The sequence below is a fragment of the Pinus tabuliformis genome, chromosome 7, assembly GCF_031772625.1.
Source record: "Pinus tabuliformis cultivar Carrire ecotype Pingquan chromosome 7, CPIR1, whole genome shotgun sequence".
Lineage (NCBI taxonomy): Eukaryota > Viridiplantae > Streptophyta > Pinopsida > Pinales > Pinaceae > Pinus > Pinus tabuliformis.
The window spans coordinates 661,699,427-661,720,820 of NC_142293.1; the positions used below are offsets into that span (position 1 = coordinate 661,699,427).

At 34.8% G+C, this 21,394-nt stretch overlaps 1 protein-coding gene across 1 annotated transcript; it reads left to right on the top strand.

Annotated features, from left to right (window-relative positions):
* Nucleotides 1–17,291: 17,291 nt before the first annotated feature.
* Nucleotides 17,292–18,897, top strand: LOC149249182 (uncharacterized). Its single transcript, XM_089456193.1, has 3 exons — nucleotides 17,292–17,928; nucleotides 18,048–18,171; nucleotides 18,295–18,897. Exons 1-3 carry the CDS (start codon nucleotides 17,382–17,384, stop codon nucleotides 18,602–18,604), a joined length of 981 nt encoding a protein of 326 aa, XP_089312319.1. The 5' UTR covers nucleotides 17,292–17,381; the 3' UTR covers nucleotides 18,605–18,897.
* Nucleotides 18,898–21,394: the final 2,497 nt, after the last annotated feature.

Sequence of the window (21,394 nt, forward strand, 5' to 3'; positions counted from 1 at the left end):
AGTCCAATGGCTACAATCCTTGGGTACAATAGCTTTTAATTTTCAAGAACTTTTCATGAAATTTTCTGTGGAAGGAAAGGAAGTTGAATTAAGGGGTATTGCAGGGAAACCAGGAAAGATAATCAGCTCTAATGGCATGACAAAGCTTCTAAAAAAGGAGCAAAGAGGTGTAATTGCACAATTATGTTCGCTAGATGTTTCCACATTGGAATCATCTATTTCTCCAGATCTCCAAAAAGTCCTGGACAATCATTCCAAGGTATTTGAGACTCCCAAAGGTCTCCCACCTATGCGTGATCATGATCATGCTATTCATCTGATTCCAGGAAGTGTTCCTCCAAACATCAGGCCGTACAGATATCCCTATGTCCAAAAAAGTGAAATTGAACGTATGGTTGCAGAAATGCTAGAGGCTGGTATAATTCAACCGAGTCAAAGTTCTTTCTCAGCTCCAGTAGTATTGGTGCACAAGAAGGATGGATCATGGCGCATGTGTCCAGATTATAGGGAGCTCAACAAGCTCACTATTAAAGATAAGTTCCCCATTCCTGTCATTGATGAATTACTGGATGAATTGCATGGATCAATTTACTTCACCAAGTTGGATCTTCGTTCGGGATATCATCAAATCAGAATGAAGATTGAAGACATTCCGAAAACGGCATTTAGAACTCATGAGGGTCATTATGAATTTTTGGTCATGCCTTTTGGCCTTACCAATGCACCTTCAACATTTCAAGGTTTGATGAATTCAATTTTCAAACCATTCCTTAGAAAATTTGTGTTAGTATTTTTTGATGATATACTAATCTACAGCAAGTCTTGGAAGGATCATGTTGAACATGTTGACAGGGTGCTACAACTATTGGAGGAGAAACAATTATATGCAAAAAGATCCAAATGTTTCTTTGGAGTCCAGGAGGTGGAATATTTGGGTCATATTGTATCTCATGAAGGAGTTAAGGTAGACCCTAGCAAAATTAAAGCCATTAAGGAATGGAAAATCCCCACATCCATAAAGCATCTGCGAGGATTTCTTGGGTTGACAGGGTATTATCGCAAGTTTGTTAAGAATTATGGGAGAATAGCAGCACCTCTAACAACATTATTGAAGAAAGATTCATTTTCATGGACTCCGGAAGCAACAAAGGCCTTTGAACATCTTAAAGAGGCAATGTGCCAAGCACCGGTCTTAGCTACACCGGACTTCACAAAAACCTTTATTGTGGAATGTGATGCTTCAGGAAATGGAATTGGTGCTGTTCTAATGCAAGATGAAAGACCCATTGCTTTTGAAAGTCGTCCAATCAAGGGAAAGTTTTTAAGCAAAGCTATTTATGAGAAGGAAATGTTGGCAATACTCCATGCACTTAAGAAATGGCGACCCTACCTAATGGGAAGACACTTCAAGGTAAAAACGGATCATGATAGCCTTAAATACTTTTTAGAACAAAGATTATCCTCTGAAGAGCAACAAAAGTGGGTCACAAAGATGTTGGGTTATGACTTTGAAATCATCTACAAAAAAGGGAAGCAAAATGTGGTGGCAGATGCACTCTCAAGAAAGGATGAGGATGTGGAAGCATTGTTGTGTGCCATTTCTATTATCCAACCAGATTGGATAAACGAAGCAAGGGAGGAATGGAAGAATGACGAAGAAGTGTGGGCACTTATTCGAAAGCTACAACAAGATTCCAGTACTTCTGATACATTTAGCTGGCAAAATGATTCGTTATGGTACAAAGATCGCTTATACCTCTGTAAGAATTCCCAGCTAAAACAAAAGATTCTTATGGAATTGCACACTTCTCCCTTAGGAGGGCACTCAGGATTTTTAAAAACTTACCACAGGGTTAAGAAGGAATTTTTTTGGGATGGCCTTAAATCAGATATTCAAAAGTTTGTGGCGGAATGTTTGGTTTGCCAACAAAATAAAGTTGAAACAATTAAGACACCGGGTCTATTACAACCTTTATCCATTCCAAGCCAACGTTGGGAGGAGGTTTCAATGGATTTTATCACAGGTTTACCCAAGTCTGAGGGAAAGAGTGTCATCATGGTGGTAGTTGACAGACTTACCAAGTATGCACACTTTTGTGCATTATCACATCCATTTAAAGCCAGTACAGTTTCTACTGCATTTATGGAAACAGTTCAAAAGCTACATGGAAACCCAAAGATTATTGTAAGTGACAGAGATCCCATTTTCACTGGAAATTTTTGGACAGAATTATTTTCTTGTCTTGGTACTCAGTTAGCTCATAGCTCATCTTATCATCCTCAATCTGATGGGCAAACTGAGATAGTAAACAAATGTTTGGAAGGATATCTTCGTTGCTTTGTATCTGATAAACAGACACAATGGGTCAAATGGTTGCCTCTGGCTGAATGGTGGTATAACACTTCCTTCCATACAGCAACAAAAATGACCCCATTTATGGCACTTTATGGGTATCAACCACCATCCATCACATCATATTTAAGAGAAAATTCTAAGGTTCAGGCAGTGGAACATCACATCGAACATCAACAACAAGTCCTCCAACTCTTAAAGGATAACCTCGTGTTGGCACAAAATAGAATGAAACAACAGGCAGATCAACATCGCAGTGAAAGAAGTTTTGATGTAGGTGATTGGGTATTCCTACGGCTACAACCATATAAGCAAATGTCCCTAAAGCAAGCTAAGAAGGATAATAAATTATCACCAAAGTATTATGGTCCGTACAAGGTGTTGCAAAAGATTGGTACTATGGCATACAAATTGGAGCTTCCTGCAGCTTCTCGATTGCACCCAGTTTTCCATGTTTCATGTTTAAAGAAGGTTATAGGCGACAAGCTCCCAGTTCAAACAATATTGCCAGAACTTGACGAGGAAGGAAAAATTATATTGGAACCGGAAGCAGTCACAGAAACAAGAACTCGACAGCTACGAAATCGATCAATTTCAGAGTATCTTATCAAGTGGAAGAACTTATCCGCTGAAGATTCCACATGGGAGGATGAGAATTTTATGCAGAAGTATCCAGAACTACTCAAGCGTTGAGGACAACACTTTTTTGAAGGAGAGGGGCATGTTGGGTCCCTATAATACTAGTGATTACCCCATTACTATTGTAGTTATACCCCTTATTTATATTGTTGTGCCCCTATTACCCCCGTATTATTATTTCTGTGCCCCATAGAATCCCTCTATTGTTATTTTTGTGGCTTTATATTATTATTGTTAGGTCGGCTGGATTATATTGTGACTCCTTAGGCTCCTATATATAGAAAGGAGGTTTTGTCATTTGTATCATCCAAGAATTGTTCATTTATGTAATGTAAAGGAGGTTGCCCCCTCGAAGAGGCTGAATTCTAAGGCGTTGATCTATCTTTTCTATCTTTTCTTGAGCTGGTTTCATAACACGTAGTTCCAAACGTTATAATTAGAACCTGCATATATGACTAGTAACAAGTGAAGGATCCACAACATCTACGTAGCATAATCCAATTACTCTATTCAATGAATCAACAAGGCATTGAAATACATTAATGTATTAACATCACACAACACATATAGGAAAACAAGATACTCTTTGTATTAATAGAACTAGGAGAGAGTTTACAAACATAAAGATAAGTTGATCTTATAGAAGTATCCCCAAGTTGAATTGTCCTTCCTTGTCACAAAACGCACTTCAATGTCAACCCTAATGCATGAAAATGATGACTCCTTTAGGTTCAAGGCAACAACATGAGCACATGATCAATCTACTAAAGCCAACCCTGATGCTATGGATGGCAGTAAATTTATAGGAGAAGGATGGTAGTTTAGGATTTACCATTATGGACTTGAGATCCACATATGATGGGAGGATGAGCTGAAGGGATAAGAGGTGAAGTCTCCAACGTAGGATCAGATAGCATTCAAAATTCTTATCCATAGTAAATGGTTAAAAAAACCTCTGGAAGCTTTTGGAAGAGGAAGCTTCGGAAATATTTAAATTTTTCCTAAATTTCTAGAATCATCACACTTGCATAATAGAGAAACTAGTGTTGGTCAGTGATGGTGCAAAAAGGAGCAACCAACATTGAATGTAGGTGTTCAAAGGGACAGGGTACGTTGGGGCTAAAAACATTGATTTTGAGCAGTTAATCCAAGAAACTCAGACCTTTTGGAAAGGTCATGCTTAGGATTTGTGAAGATAACATGTTCATGGATGTTAATTGATCTGCTTTTCATGCCTTTTGACCAGATGTGCCAAAATGGACTGCAGTAGATTTCCCCCTAAAGTGAAAAGTATGAAACGAAAATTGATGACTGAAGTGATTTATCTTATGACAAGTCTAGATGAAGAACAACTGGTTGAGATCATCATCTATTACAATACATTTTCATCATGACATATTTGCTAAGGGAGGCATACCCATGCTCAACACATAAGCTAACATTACATGTACAAAGATCAAGAAGTCTTGTCCATTGATGACAGAGTGTGGACCCATGTATGATCATAGCCATCATACTTTGTAATCTTGTATTAATCCTGAAATTGCAGCCTAGATGGATGAAACTAGATCTGGGGTCTTCTATCTCGTTCACTCGATCATCCAATATACGAGCCTAACCATGCCAATAAATGAGTTGAAATCGAACATGGTAGACACCATTTGATTACAGTCAATGATGTAAGTCATTAATGGGCGCGAGAGAAACCATTGATGATGTTAATGGATATCAAGGTACCGTAGTACAATTCATATAGCGTGAATATATGAGCTGAAGTCGAACACCACACAAAATATTTCAGTTGAAGGCCAATGATGAAAACTTGTCGACGAGAGTGAGGAAACTGGAAATTGATGTATGCAAGCTCCAAGGTACCAAAGGGAATTTCTTATTCAAGTTCCTGGATAATGAGTTGATGTCGACAGGAATCAACCCGTCGCGGGAAGTTTTTGATATATCCCCCATGAACGACACGAAACAGGTATTAAGATTTGAGACAAAATGATGTTGATGTAGAATTGTTCAAGAATGGAAGACATGAATGTAGGCTTAGGATTATTGCAGTAGGTATCAACTGAAGGAATTCTCTTGAACATATCGATGAAACTGTATGGAGTTGGAAAAATTGACCCAAAACTGAATGCATAGGTTCCGATATGGTGTGATGAACCAAAAAGACAAGTAGATTTCCCAACCCAATAGTCACGGAGATGAAGTGAAAGAGTGTCATGTTTGAGAGAGACTCACTACCGTATTTTTGATAAGCTTGAGGATGATAACATATGCTTGATATGTAAGTTCATCCTTCAGATGAATCCCTCTTGAGTATTTTTAATGAACCCTGAGAAGGAGTGGTTCAGTCTTGTCCTGTTTGACGAGTCCATCATTGTTTGATGATTTTATGAGTCCAGTGAAGGTGAAACTTGGGTCCTTTTTCATGTTTAGATAGTTCTAAAAAGAGGCAAAAAGAAAACTCCAAAGGTTCCTTTTTGTAAATAGTCTCTTAAGTCCAAAAAGGCAGAAAATGATACTTAAGAGAACCTCTTAACCATATTCAACTAAGTTATTCCTTTTTCATAATTAGTCTATCTCAATCTGGAAAAGGGTTAAAATTATACTGAGTAGACGTATTTTCATTTACTTTAACAAGTTCTAAAATTCAAGTGCTTGGCAATCTTTTCATGTTTAGGGGGTTTGAAAAGAGATGAAAGAGGACTCCTCCGGGAGGAACGAGTAGTATAAAGGGTAGCAACTGGTTCCAGTCATGATGGAACTACTCAAAACATGTAGAGGTCAAGAGGTTAGCTAATAAGACCACCCATCATAGTTGTTCCTCAGGAAAGGGTAAAACAAATAGGTGAAAGTGTATGATTGACCAAGCAAATGGTGACGATGGAAAGAGAAAACCAAGGCTCATCTGGAAAAAATAGGCTGATAAAAATAACAATCACAAAGGATAGGATGAGAATGATTTCATTTTTACACAAGCTCAAAACATGGAAAACTATGCTTGAGATTGGTTTCAATTTTAGACAAGCTTGAAACAATGAAAAACTATGCTTGAGAGTACTTGAAAGTAGTTTCATATTCACGCAAGCTTGAAATAAGGAAAAACTATGCTTGAGAGTGGTTTCATTTTTACACAAGCTTGAAACAAAAGGAAAACTAGGGTTGATATAAGTTTTCATGCCCTCGCGATAATAATGTGATTCTAGGGACATGGCCCCCGATCTTCATTTCATTCACCTAAGTAGGCTACTAGTTACTAATAGGTGAATGGAATGAAGGTTCATTTACGAGATAAGATGAAAGACTCGACTTGACATCTACAAGATCTAACCAAAGACTCGAATTAGAGGGGATCTGTTTCATTTTTAACAAGCTTGACACAAGAAAATAACTATGCTCATGACACCTTGTTTCTTTTTTTAACGAGCTTAACACAAGAAAAGGAGCTCTACTATGGGACCTTGTTTAATCTTTTAACGAGCTTGACACAAGAAAAGGAACTCTGCTCCGGGACCTTGATCATGACTTGTAGGAGGCCATGGATTCCAAGAGGTTCTCATCAAATGGAAGAACAATGCTCTGGAAGGGATACATATCAAGGGATTCAAGGGAAAGGTTAGGCGCCAGTGATCCCAATACATGATACACTACATCACCTACTGGATCATCAATAGATGCAGGCATGGAACAAATTGCCACTTATTTAACCTGTGGTGGGGGAGAGACCACTTGTACATAAGGACCATTTACTGAACATGGTTGATTTGGAGTCAAATTAGGACCAACAAACAAAAGCTGGTCAATGGTCACGATTCTTCCTTCATGCGAGAAACACATCACATGAAAGAGTGAAGAGACGAGATATCCCATGGCATAGACATGGTCATGCCCAAGGAGTAAATTAAAATCCAAAGGGACCTGGACCACCATCACATCGATATAGACAATATTTCCTCCCAAATTAATAGGCAACTGAGGAAGGATCTCTGATAGTTGACCATGTATCCTCTGTTAAAGGCAAATAAATTCTAGGTAATAGGAACAAGTTGAGGTGAACTAAAATATTTCCAAGTAGTTGAGGATAAAATACTAACAAATGCACCTTGGTCTAGGACAATGACAGGTACAGGCATATTATAATCCTACACTATTATCTAGAAGGGCACGTAAGGAGGAAAACGATATCCTGCTAGCTGATTCCAATCAAAGGAAGTGAATAATGACAAAGGTGAATAATATGATTCCCTTCACATAACCTACAGGGAAACTTAACTTTACCCTTTTTCCTGTGGATCTTACTATCACTAGTAGATGGTTTGTCACCAGCATGATCTCTAGAGGCTGATGAGTGGGGATGATGTGAGCCTGTGGTCTACACTTCTAATATCTGTGGAATACCAGGACAACCTCTTAGAATTTGATCACCCTTACAAAGCATGCAAGGGAATTTCACTTTACGGGGCTTTGAAGCTTTCTCAACATTAGTTGCATTGGTATAAATGGTTGCTTGGTTGCCCCTTTGCTTATTTTGTTTCTTCTTAATCTTCCTTTTATTCTTCTTCTTATCCACTTGGTTACTAACTTTGAGGCTTTCACCAAACAAAGACGAAGAAGAGGAAGAATACTAAACAACAAAGAAGGAAAAGGGTCAACGTTAGGATCAACTTGTTCGGGTGGAGGACTACTTGGTTGAGAAGTAGTTTGGACATTCAGAACCATAGGGGTCGAAAACAACCAAACTGTTAAACCAATGGTAAATCCGGGAAGGGAAACGTTGTCATATAAGGATCACCAATATTTCCAAAAGGAGGAAAAGGACCAGGATTCCCGTCAAAGGGGTTTCCTTGACTGGTAGACTTAGGAACTGTTGCCATTAGTCTCAACCTAAAATTCACTAAGGAGTTGTTCCATGATGAGGATGTTGTTCTGTGATCAATTAATTGATTTTAGAAATTAAAAACAGAAAATAAAACAAAGGGGTAACTAGGCAGATAAGGATTACCAAGTCATTGTGAACTGTAATATACCACCTTGGTGAACCAAGGATTTACGTACGGGAAGGCAATCTCCGTGAATGTTGTGTTCGGTGTATCACAATGTACAAAATGACTGACTCGGTTACCTAATGTGGGATAGAAACCTATAGGGGACTTCCAAAATATACTCAAAAGATACGTGGAATCGTAGTCCATTGTAGTGTTGTCTAATGCGTAATTGTTTGATGAGAGTGTTCCCCTATACTTTTCATGCGTGGAGCGTCATCCAATATACGCGAAGGTACTTGGAGAACAGTCCTATACACTTACGTACGTGGAACAGATATCGCTTCTGAAATGAAACACTGACAAAGAACGACAACTCCTTCATTTAAAGACGTCGAAACATGTCTCTAGCCTAGACCTCTATTTGTGTCATTAAGTTTCAAATTCTCCTTAGCTTAATTGAGTTAATTTTAGAGTTTATCTTGAAGTATGTTTTGATTTCAAGGCTCAAAACTCGATGTCACCTGAACACATCTATGATGCAACTAATATGACAAAAAAAACTCTTTTCATTTTCATTTTAACAATGAAAGTCCTAACTAAGCAAGGGAAGAATAAATCAATCAATAATGCAATAAACAAGTTATGCAACAATCGATCTCGTCAACTTCACTATTCCAATCAAAATCAAAGTCGTATATGTAATGCAAACAATTGTTTTTCTTTTCTTTTCTCTTAATATTCAAATTCAATGAAAACTAAGATGCTACAAGACTATTGATAAAATAAATCACACATAATATGATTGTAATATAAATTTATTCAATCCAATCAACAATCAAGCAAAATGTTTACAAAGAACTTATTTGATTAGAAAAAAACCAAATAAATTCTTATCAAATGTTAATAAAACCAAATGCAAACTTATGAAGGCTTTTCAAAGACACTGACAAACTCAAAAATCTCAAGAAAACATTTTGGACCAAAGCAGATCAAAGAGTAAGGTAAGGAATGCATTTTTTTCATCCTACTGGATCAATGTAGGTGTAGAACAGGAGCAAGTGCGTTGCAGTGTAGGTGCAGAACAGGAGAAAGTGGATTGCAGTGCAAATACACTGGATCAACATAGGTGCAGAACATGAGACAGTGCGCTTCAATGCAAGATACATTGGATCAACACATGTGCATAACAAGAGAAGGTGTTGCAGCGCAGGTACAAAGAAAGCTCATGTGCGTTGGGGCACTCTGTCTCATAATAGAGAGATGCGATGGGGCAGTTTCAGTCAAAACATGACATAAGAAACCCAACCAAGCTCAAACATATGTTTTATTAAGATAAATCAATGTCTGAATGAGTCAATTAAAGTTGATTTAAGAGGTTAAAAAGGTGCTAAGTTCAAGGAAACCATTAAGGGAAGAATTGTTCCCTAGTGGAGTCACCAATTTGTTATGAAAAAATTTACGATTGTGGACAAAGGCAAATTCCCTAGACCTAGTGGAAAGGTCTAGAAAAACAAAAGACAAAAAGCATATAGCTTTCCTTCAAGATATTGAAGAATGGGAAAGAAAACTACTTAGAATCCATCGCAAGCTTTCCTTTCCTCCTTACTTGTAAGCTCCAATCGTAGCTCCGAATGCTAATTAGAACATGTGCATATGACTAAAACAAGCAAAGGGTCCACAACGTCTACGTAGCATAATCCAGTTACTCTATTCAATGAATCAACAAGGCATTGAAATATATGAATGTAAACATAACACAACACATATAAGAAAACAAGATACTCTTTATATTAATAGAAATAGGAGGAAGTTTACAACCATTAATAGAAGTTGATCTTATAGAAGTCTCCCCAAGTTGACTTATCCTTCCTTGTCACAAAACACACTTCAATGTCTACCCTAATGCATGAAAATGATGACTCTTGTAGGTTCAAGGCAACAACATTAGGACATGATCAATCTCTAAAAGCGAAACCTGATGCTATGGATGGCAGTAAATTTATGGAAGGATGGTAGTTTAGGATTTACCATTATGGGCTTGAGATCCAGATATGATGGAAGGATGATCTCAAGGGATAAAAGGTGAAGTCTCAAAGGTAGGATCAGATAGGATTCAATCTTCTTATCCATAGTAAATGGTTAAAACAACCTTTGGAAGATTCTGGAAGAGGAAGCTTCTGAAATATTTTTAATTTTCTCAAATTTCTAGAATCAATGCACCTGCAGAAGGGATCAACTAGTGTTGGTCAGCGCTGGTGTAGAAGGGGGCAACCAACGCTAAACGCAGGTGTCCAAAGGGACAGGGTGCATTGGGGCTAAAAACATTGATTTTGTGTAGTTAATCCCATAAATTCAGACTTTTTGGAAAGGTCATGCTTAGGCTTTGTGAACACAACATCTCCATGGACGTTGATTGATCCGTTTTGCAGACCTATTGACTAGATGTGACAAAATGGCCTATAACAATAATTATTGTAGTATGTACCAAACCCACAAAGTATCCAAGCAATGTTTTCTCTTTAAAGTTTAAAGGAATTATGAGCAATATCATAATTTTGATAACAATAATATCAAAATTGTGAGGAAAAATCTTATTAATTTTTTTTGGGTGAAACCATTATTCAAGTTGTTATTGGATGAAGAACTTTCTACCACATCCAACTCAATACAAATCAATAATCTCAACTTTAAAGATGGAAATAATTTACTAGATGTACTGAAGAATTCAATGGAATTTGGTAACATGAATAGAATAATTAGGACTATATTTAATGACTAGGTTACCCTTGATGAACATTTTACCCATCAAAATCCATCTATGTTTAAGAGTGGAAAAACCTTTAATAAGAATAAGCTAAGAAAAGCTAATAACGAATTCTAAACCCCTTTACAATATTCTAAACCGCATTTTCAAACCATATTCTAAAAACTCTCCCCAATCCATACTCCATTAAATTAATTAATTCTTATTGTGACCCAAATTTTTACCTATATTATATTATATTATTATTATTTTTTAAAGGAACAAGTAAGGGTATTTTGTATTAATAAAAGTTTGAGATGGGCCCAAAACCCTTACATAATTGTTCAGATACAAAATTCTTTTCTTCATCAAACCACTAAAAATTCTTATTGCCTCTTGGATTGAATATCATTTTTCAGACAAAAGAGGTGGCTTCTATAAACTCTACAGAAGGACCCGAGGAGATAACAAAAGTTATAGACTATCATGATAACACAAGATTTTTAACATTGAGGGACTACAATTGACCAAAAAGCGACCTAGAAGATGCAACATAGACCTCAACAAATACCATGAATGGTAGCTTCAGACCCCCTATAACGACAGGTTCTTTTACTTTCCCTGATAGCACCTGATCTAGTTCCTCTAGTTGCCTGCCTCTTAGTTAAATTGTTGGGGAATTCTAGTGCAACCACTCAAGCACAGAGTGAACGAACCTCTTCTCACAAACCTTCCAGAGAGTTATCCACGTTTGCATGGTTAACAATGTGGCCTCCATAAAAAGTTGAAAGGAGCACCTATGTCTCTCAACCATGTCCTCTAATTTTTGGATGGAAGCTAACATTGCCTAAACAACTTCTAAAATCCTATCAAGCACTAAGCTTGCATTTAGGTGCTCCTGAGATCACGAGTTGCTTGCCATCTTGAGGCAAGGGCTCAAATATTAACTATCAAACACTATGAAATTAGCTCCTCCTACTTCTAAAACTAGGTGAAGCAATTGAATACGGTGAGAAACCATGAGGTTCTATATATAATTAAGACCATTACCCTGCCACAAGCCAAACCATGACGTATAAACCAAGATAATCTCCATAACCTCACAAAGACAAGAAATTGGCATCAAAAGGATGCCATAGGACATATGAAATAACTCCATTTGCTTACATAGAGCATTGAACGCCGCGACCAAGGAGATCAATGATAACTCACACTGAGAATAGATTAAATATAGAAGAGTGTTGAAAAGGAAGACAAATAGGAAGGATTGCCACTTGTTGATCGTCATTTTCAATCGAGGATGGACCATGTAATTTCGAGGCTGGAAAAGGGAGAGAGCTGATAGGACCTCATTTTGGCTAGATTGGACCCATGTTTCCATTTTAAATTTTATATGACTGCTTCTTGAGAATCCAAGCGAACTTTGAAGGTGAAGAGATGAGAGGGAAAATCTCTCCCAGATATTCATATGAAATCTTGTTAAACCCAACATTATCAAGGAATTGGGAAGAAGCTAAGCCTATGGTTCAAATCTATTACACCTTGACATGGTGGGCCATTTTTAGCTAGCCTGTCAGTCACCGTATTCAAATTTCTATACACGTGGACGAATTCCAATTGTTCAAACTAAGAGGTAGGACAAGGATCCTTTGGCTTAACAGAAAGGACTCAAAACTAATCACCTTCTTAGCCTTGGTTAATTAATGGATGACTAGCATAAAATCTCTTAAAACTGGTAGCTTGGAGATTTTAAGCTCATTGGCTACGTACATCCCCTTCCATAGTGCCAGATACTCCGTCTAATTATTTGTGGTTGATCTAAAGCCCCAAATTTTTTTTCATCAAAGCCAAATATAATCCCGCTCTTACCTTCCTATATTATATTTTCATTTTTTTTTCAACTATCTTTATTAAATCATTCTTTAATTTTTTTTATAAATATTTTATAGAAACATTCACTATTGATTTCTCCTCCTTATTTCCTTAGTATTTTCCAAGGGTAAATTTCCTCTAACGGGTTTCTCTTGTATTCAATCCTTCCACCACCTATATATTAACGGGTTTCTCTTGTATTCAATCCTTCCACCACCTATATATTAACGGGTTTCTCTTGTATTCAATCCTTCCACCACCTATATATTAACGGGTTTCTCTTGTATTCAATCCTTCCACCTATATATTTATGGAAAGTGGGACGTTTCAATAAGATCACCCAATTTTCTTAGACAAACATTTTCCAATATGATTTTTAATTTTGGAAATTTACAAACTAAGAACAATAATATCAATAAGAAACAAGAAATTCATCATATACGAAAAATTTATGTTATGAACAATAATATCAATAAGAACCAAGAAATTCATCATATACAAAAAATTTATGTTATGAAAAAACTTTTGAAACAAATTTATTAAGAAATTTTGTGTGAAACTATTATTCAAATTGCCATGGGAGGAAGAACTCACTACCTATCTAAACTAAAAACAAATTAATAATCCTCAATTTGAGAATTTAGGTTTTGTGATTTATAATTTTTCAAGATTTATAAATATTTGGTCGAGGCATTTGGAACCAAATCAACTTTGATCCAAGCATGCAATTAAATAATGTAAACAGTTAAAAAAATAATATTTATCAATAATTAAATGATAAATATAATGTATTAATAATATTTCAATTTTAATTAAAAATAAATTTATTGTAACGTCCTATTAATTATTAAATTATAGAAAATAAAAAGTTTTAATTAAAAAAAAAATTAATAAATAGAAGAAAAAGAAAAACTAAAATAAAATAAAAACTAACCAAAAAACAAAACAAGATATTAAAAATATTTTTTTTGGAAAAACACTATAAAATTTAATTAAAAAAAACAAAATTAAAATAATTACTAGACAAAAATAAAAAAAACAAAATACGAAGAATTATATATATTAATTAATTCAAAAAATTAAAAAAAAACCAGAATTATATATCTTATTTAATTAATTAATTAAAAAAATAATAAAAAAACAATAATCATAAATAAAACCTTATTAAAAATAAGTACCGGTCCAAAACTTAAATAAATAAAATAAATAATAAAAACTAGAAAGAAGAAAAGTCAAAACAGATCACAAAAAAAATTAAGAATGAAGATTTATATAAATGCATTAATAAAAAAATGAGTTATTATTAATATATTATTGATGTGATTTAACTATTGATAAAAAAATTTCGTTAGCTCTCTCCACATTATTTAATTGCATGTTATTTTTTATAATTTAGTAATTCATAAGTTATCCGTTATTTCAATAAATGTACCTTTAATAAAAAATGAAATTTTATTGATATATTACAGTTATGATTTAATTATTGATAATTATTATTATTATTATTTTTATTTATTTATTTATTTATTTATTTTTAATAGAGTTAAGGCCTCTGTGATCTATATCAGTTTTAGAGAAGATTTTTTGGCGAAAATCACATGGAATCTTATTTGTCCACGCGAACCAACTAGTAATCGTCAGGACAAGTTGTCCTGACGATGAACCACACTAGTTGATTCGAAATGCGTCGACAAATGAGATTCCATGTGATATTATTTAATTGTATATTTAGATCAGAATTTCCTCTGAGTGGCCATAATGGATCATATTGAGTTGTTTGAAAGTAGTCAACTAAATATTTAAGAATATGATAAAAAAAACACTTTATTAAGAGAATTCTCAACTTATAATAAATTTTATTAAATATTTTAACAATTCAACGAAATTTGAATATGGTAAAAAAAAACAGAATTCTCAACCAATTCAACCAAATTTGGTAACTATTAGAGAAACATTATAATATTATAATTAATATGAAAGAGTGATGAAGACACTTATACCTAATTCTTAATGTGACGAACAATATACTCATCAAATCCTAACCATGTTTAATAATAAAAAATATTTAATAAAGCCAATAAGCTAATTAAAATGAATAAACAAATAACAAAAATAAAAGTTCAAAACCAGTAAGCCAGATTCAAAATAGAAAAACTTGGTAGATTTCAACCAAATTTGGTAACTATTAGAGAAGCATTATAATATTATAATTAATATGAAAGAAGCATTATAATATTATAATTAATATGAAAGAGTGATGAAGACACTTATACCTAATTCTTAATGTGACGAACAATATACTCATCAAATCCTAACCATGTTTAATAATAAAAAATATTTGATAAAGTCAATAAGCTAATTAAAATGAATAAACAAATAACAAAAATAAAAGTTCAAAACCAGTAAGCCAATTCAAAATAGAAAAACTTGGTAGATGGGATTTTTAATGCACATAATTAATTTCAATATCACTTTAATCAATACTATTTAAATAAAAATATTAATGATATTATTTAAATCAAAAGAGTAATGATATTACTTTAACCAATATTATTTAAATAATATTTTTGTAAGCTACGGTGTTTTTTTTTCTATTATATACATTTAAAAATATACAAAAACTGGTGACCTCAACCCGCCCTGTAGGGAAACCGGGTTTGTTGGTCACCAAGTATTTGAGTTTAACAACATGTCAACTTAGCTGGTGCATCACTATGTATAGAACCAAGGCTCTACTCTATCTGCTTACTATATCTATAAACCTCACGGCTATAACATATCAACAAACTTGCTTACAAAAATTGTGTATCTTATGCCTAGAAGCGTATACAAAAGATAAAAGAGCAAAGCAATTAATCTACCATAAATTCTTGCTTGATGTCCTCTCTGTGATGTGCAGTGGCTATCTTCTTCAGCAAGCTGAGGATTTCCTCCATTCCGTTGTCTTGTTTCCGGATCATAAACTGCAAATTGTTCATCTCCCTTTTCATATTTGGTAAACCTTGGGTGATCTCCGACATCTCTTCGGCGACCTGCTCCATAGCTTTGGCTAACAGGTGTTTCATTACCCAGTACATGTGCAATGCTTGTTTATACAGTGAGAGGCACCCTCTTGTATTCCTGGGGTCCGGCAGGAGGATGCTCCATTCCTCCATTTCTGGATCAGAAACCTCCTCCAGGACTTTCTTTTCCAAGGCATCGATGATATTTCTAATCTCCTCATTGGTTCCTTTGCTATAAGCTCTCTCTGCTTCCTGAGCAATCTGCTTAGTGGACCTGCGCCCTCTTTTCTGCTGGTTAGAAACCATGGGTTCAGTTTCATCATGTTCTGCTTGCCTCGTTCTCCCTCGCCCCCTTCGCCTTCTTCCCTTCCCTCTTATGGACGGTCTGCCCCTATTACTCCCCCTGCTACTCTGTCCCAGCTCAAAGGTTACCTTCGCCATGCTCTCCTCCTTTCTTGTTGCCATTTCCCCTTCCTGCAACTTCCCTCTTCTACCTCCGTTCGCTCCTGCTCCCTCCGAATGTTCCTCGCCTCTCCCTCCTTGTGCAGCTCGTCCTTCCAGCCTCTCCCCTCCATACCTTCTAACTTTCTTCTGCTGCTATAATCAGTGTCTCTCTGCCAAACTTCTCCGCTCTGCGCCACCTTTCCTGTCTTCGCCTTATCTGTCTCGCTGCCTTCTCCTGCTCTTATAGATATGACGACACCTACCCTTTGCATCAACAACTTATCGCCGTCGTTCTTCTCCCCTGTCACTTCCATCATTCCTCCGGTTCCTTGTCTTGGTATTCGATCTCCTCTGCATGCCCTCGTTACAGTCCTTTGAATGATTACCCTGAGGTGGTGCGGATGCTGCCATGTACGGACCCCCATCATAACCGTGTGCCGATCACCTCTCTCCACCCCGATCGGGGTATTATTTAAATAAAAAATTGTAATGATATTATATTACCCAGTATTATTTAAATAAAAAAATTAATGATATTATTTAAATCAAAATCGTAATAATATTATATTAACCAATATTATTTAAATAAAAAATAAAAAATATTAATGATAATTAATTAAATCAAAATATTAATGATATTTTTTTGTAAGCTTGGTAGGATTTTCTGATTTTCTAGTTTACATGTTCATTATTCCCCACAGAACCCAAGATCTCCCGTTCAGTGAAACTTCATTCCACTGCCATTGCCACTTGAGCTACCCCACACAAACCAAAATAGTAATAATTTACTTTAACCAATATTAGTTGAATAAAAAATTGTAATAATATTCTATTAACTAATATTATTTAAATAATAATTTTAAAAATATTATTTAAATAAAAACGGTAATGATATTATATTAACCAATATTATGTAAATAAAAAATAAAAAATATTAATGATATTACTTTAATCAATATTATTTAAATAAAAAACTATTAATGAGGGAAATACTGCTTATTGCATCAAATTCTTACGTGCCCCCAGAAGGGTCCAACATGGCTGGCTCCTTGGAGTTTAAGGACATCTTTCCACTCTGTACTCGGAGTAAGCTCTTTATTATATATATTTTTAGTCATTTTGCTTTTAAAAATAGAATTTTTGAGTGAGGGAAGCTTTTACCCGACGCTTCCCCAAAATTTTGAATTTCCCTCCAATCTCAACTCTGTTTCATAAGCCTGTCCTGTTTCCACTTCCCTCACATTTATATGTTGTTGCAGCAGCAGAGATAATCGCATTCCTCTGTATAGAGATTCAGCCTGAGTAGCAAGCAGGAGCAACCAATCTAGAAAGAAATGAGTTCTGTGACAGAAGGTAGAAGGAGCCCATCTTCTCCTTTTCCAAAGAAACAGCAGCAGCGCCCACGATGGAGGAGGGTCGACACAGTCCTCACATTTCCCTCGTCCAAGAGAGTCCAGGGGACTCCACACCCTTCTCATCATCATGCCTCTGCTGATCCCAATCACAATCCCACAGCCTCCCATTTGGATTCAGGGTCCTCCCATTACAAGAGCAAGAGCAGAGTAGATCATCGCTTTCAGAGGCCCAATACTAAGGCCAAGGAAGCACCATCGCCATCCTCTGTCTCTGTGTGGGTTAGGGTTTCTGATAAGCCTCCCACTTCTTCTCCTGACAACATCGTTTGCTCTAAAGACCTGGAAGTGTCTGCTACTTCCCCAAGAAAATGCATTCCAAACCATCCGCCGCTGAAGCAGCAAGACTGCCAAGCTTCTCACATGGAAATGGATATTGATCAAGAAGAGGACGCTCTGGATGGTTCCAGTGACGAAGGTTGTCCCGTAGTGGATGTTTCCCAGAGGTTCATTGTTGCAGATCCGCCAGGTAAGTATGTTTATTTGATTTTATTTGCAGGTTTTATTTGCTTGCTCAGTTCAGTTTATGAATGAAACATTAGACGGTGTGTTTTAAATGCCGACCCACTTGAAATTATGGGATTGCAGCCCGTCCAAAGGGAAAGGAAATGCTTGTTGAATCCGATCCACACAAATTGTGCCAGAGACAGAAGCAGATTGACTATGGGAAGAACACTCTCGGCTATGAAAGATACCTGGAGCTTGTTCCTCGGTATTTGGCCTTTCCTCGCCTTTCAGCCCTCTCGTTCAAGTTTAACCAGGTCTCTGTCAACATTAGGTTTTGCTCTTATTTATGATAGCTGAAAATGCAAGTGTTTTTGTTGGGTTTGGTCAGAAAGCAGAGGAAGAAATATGTGCATCCTCAAACGCCTGACATCAAGCAGGTGTGCAGCAAGCGCAGCTGGGATGGGCAGGTCAAGAAATGGAGGAGAAGGCTTCATGAATTTGACCCCCCTATGAGCGAGAATGAGGAAACCCCTCAGCTGTTTTCTTCTGATAATGGAGATGGTGGATCAGCAGACCACAGTCAAGATGAGAAAGATGCAACAACACCTTCTGGTTCAGAGGGTGATCCCAAAGAGGAAGCTGGTGGGGTCTCTGCAATCTATGATGATTGGGATGTTGATGATGTAATGGAGTCATGAGTAAAACGGGACTAATTGGAAGCCTGCCTGTACATTCTTTTTTCAGTACTCTGGTTTTTGGGTCCTCTCAGTTTATATATAAACTGTATTGGTATAAATCTTGGTTTTTGTTTGTTAAGCCCAAGAAGAGTTTATTGGGCAGAAGCAATTCCCAACCATGCAATTATTATTTTTTTCCTGCTTCTCTGTTTACCAAGTATTACAGATGAATTCCAAAATGCATATTGTTATGGATATCCTGCCAACCAGTTCACCAAGCTTAATACAACTTATTATACTGAGTCGTCTATTTTGTATAGATCTTGATATTATTTTGAAGGAACAGTGATGCTTTGAGTCAAGTTGAAGCAAAATTATGGGTGATAATAGATTTGAGAATGAAATCAGATTTCCCCCACAGACATCAGGTAGGCTGTCTTGGCTACCAGAAATCTGGGCAATCAGTGAGTTTGGTGTTGTTTGGGCATATAGAGTCATTCATGGAACAACTCAGCTTTCGTCTGATAGCTTGTTTTTACTGTGTTAATTAAAATGTTAAAACAGTTTCTTTAAATTCTGCTAAATTTCGTTTCTTTTCATTTTGTTAGGCTTGTTTCTGTTAAATGATTATGATATATTCTGAATATATTCTAAATCGGGGCTTCATTTCCTGGAAATGAGTTTCTTTGAATCTGCTGGTTTACCAATATGATAATTTCAATAAAACCATCGTATAAGTTATTATCATTGGTAATTTTATTTATATTTGTTCATTCGGTCATTTACATATTATTTCTTAAGGCTGTGCCAAAAGGGAAATTTGCAAAAACTTTCAAATACTTATACTAATCATTTTATATGCAAGTTCTCTTCAATGATAACTAAAAGTTAGTTTACAGCTATTCAAAGGTGATAATCTAACTTTGAATTATTTAGAATTTATATGATTTAAATGCAATTTTAACCATTTTTTATTATTATTAATTTTAAAGTTGGTTTTTAAAGATAAACCATGTAAATTTCATTAACTTTGTTTATGTTTTTAAATAATTTAAATTTAATTAATTTTAAAATTAGTTTTATCTTTAAGTGTAGAAAGATAAACCATGTAAATCTTATTAACTTTGTTTATGTTCTTAAATTTCTTAAAAATTAGATATTGAATTAATGCGAGACAATGATTTTTTCCCTTCATAATAATGAATATATTTCTTTTAAAAAGAGCTGCAGTCAAATAATATATTGAAAAAAAAAAAAAAAAAAAAAACTAAACTTTAATAATGAGTATATTTCTTTGAAAAATACAAATAAAAAAGTTATTTTCCATCAAATTTCTTCAATACTTCCTACTATAATTTACCTTTAAAGTTATTGATAAGTGTATTGCTTTACAATTTGATATGACAAGATAAAGTTTCAACCATATTAAAATTTTATTTATTCAAATTCATAGGTTTCTTAGGGTTAATTTCATAGTTGAGATTTTTTTTTTTTTACATGTACATTTTTTCTTTATGGCATATCACTCTACTATTTCATATTGAAGAGTTTTCTTTTATTTATTCTTTTCAATTTTTTTAGTATACCATTTTATTCAGAGATAACAAAATTTTAATAAGAAGAGACTTTATTAAAAAAGTTTGAATTTGTGAGGTCTTTACGGTAATTTTAATATATCTTAATTTTTCTTCATTAGAAGTGTCTTGTTTTTACTTTTTAATAATAGTATATATATATATATATATATATTTTTTTTTTGGTTTTATATCATAATTTATATGATTTGCATTTTTTTCACAAGGAAAATTTTAGCAAGTTTCCTCTCTTTTGTAGATGACATTATTGTAAACTTATTAATATTGTTTATAGTGCCTAACTTGATAGGGACTTTATGTAAGGTGCAAAATATAAATAATGAGCATGAGAAATTGATCTTATGGCTTATACATGAAGCTCAAAGCACATAAAAACTCAAGCTAGCTCATCAAATTTGTAATTTTACATATTTGTGACTTCTAACATGCATGATTTTATTTATATTTTACAATTTTTGTTATGGTGTTTCTAATATCAATGATTTAAATTTCTATGTGCAAGTAATCTAATTTATAATTATAAAGGTGTTTGGACATATGCCTTAAAATGAATTTACAAGGTGTTTAAAAACTAAACTTATTTATGCAAAATATTATGTTGCTTATTTATCTAAAACTAAAATAAGATAATTATAGAGAATAAACAATAAGATAATGACCATAAAAAGAACTTGTAAAACATTAACTTCAAAGATTGTATGAAAAACCTTGACTTTCATACTTGTGTTCTATTGCTTTTAATGCCTCTCAAGTAAAAACTACCTATCCCTTTTTATTTCAATTTTGTACACCTATGTACAAACATGTTGTTATGAATCATAAAATTAGAACAATGTTGCAAAGTAGAAGACCTAAATTCTATTTTTTATAACTTGTTACAAATTTATACCATGATTTTTTCTTTTGCATGGTTGGACTCATGGCCTTTGTGCCTTTTACAACCCTAGGGTTGTGTCACAATTAAGGTTGTGATCTTTGATCCATATCACAAAATTAGTGTACATAAAACCTAGCTATGTTATGCTACAACATTATCATCAACTTAACTAATCTTGCATTTCTTTATTTAATCCACAATCTAAACTTGTGATTTATATTGTAAATACTTTTTGAGGCCTTATAGGGCATTAAAGGAGAAAACATTGGAGGAAGCCTTTTTGTGAGAATCTACGAGAATAATATTTGGTTGTGATGTTTACATCCCCAAGCACTTGAA

What these genes read in the sequence shown, in the direction of transcription:
- LOC149249182 (XM_089456193.1), top strand. Translation starts at nt 17,382, where the DNA reads ATGAGTTCTGTGACAGAAGGTAGAAGGAGCCCATCTTCTCCTTTTCCA. An exon ending in CATTGTTGCAGATCCGCCAG is followed by an intron (nt 17,929 to 18,047) that starts GTAAGTATGTTT and finishes ATGGGATTGCAG; the next exon opens with CCCGTCCAAAGGGAAAGGAA. An exon ending in TACCTGGAGCTTGTTCCTCG is followed by an intron (nt 18,172 to 18,294) that starts GTATTTGGCCTT and finishes GGGTTTGGTCAG; the next exon opens with AAAGCAGAGGAAGAAATATG.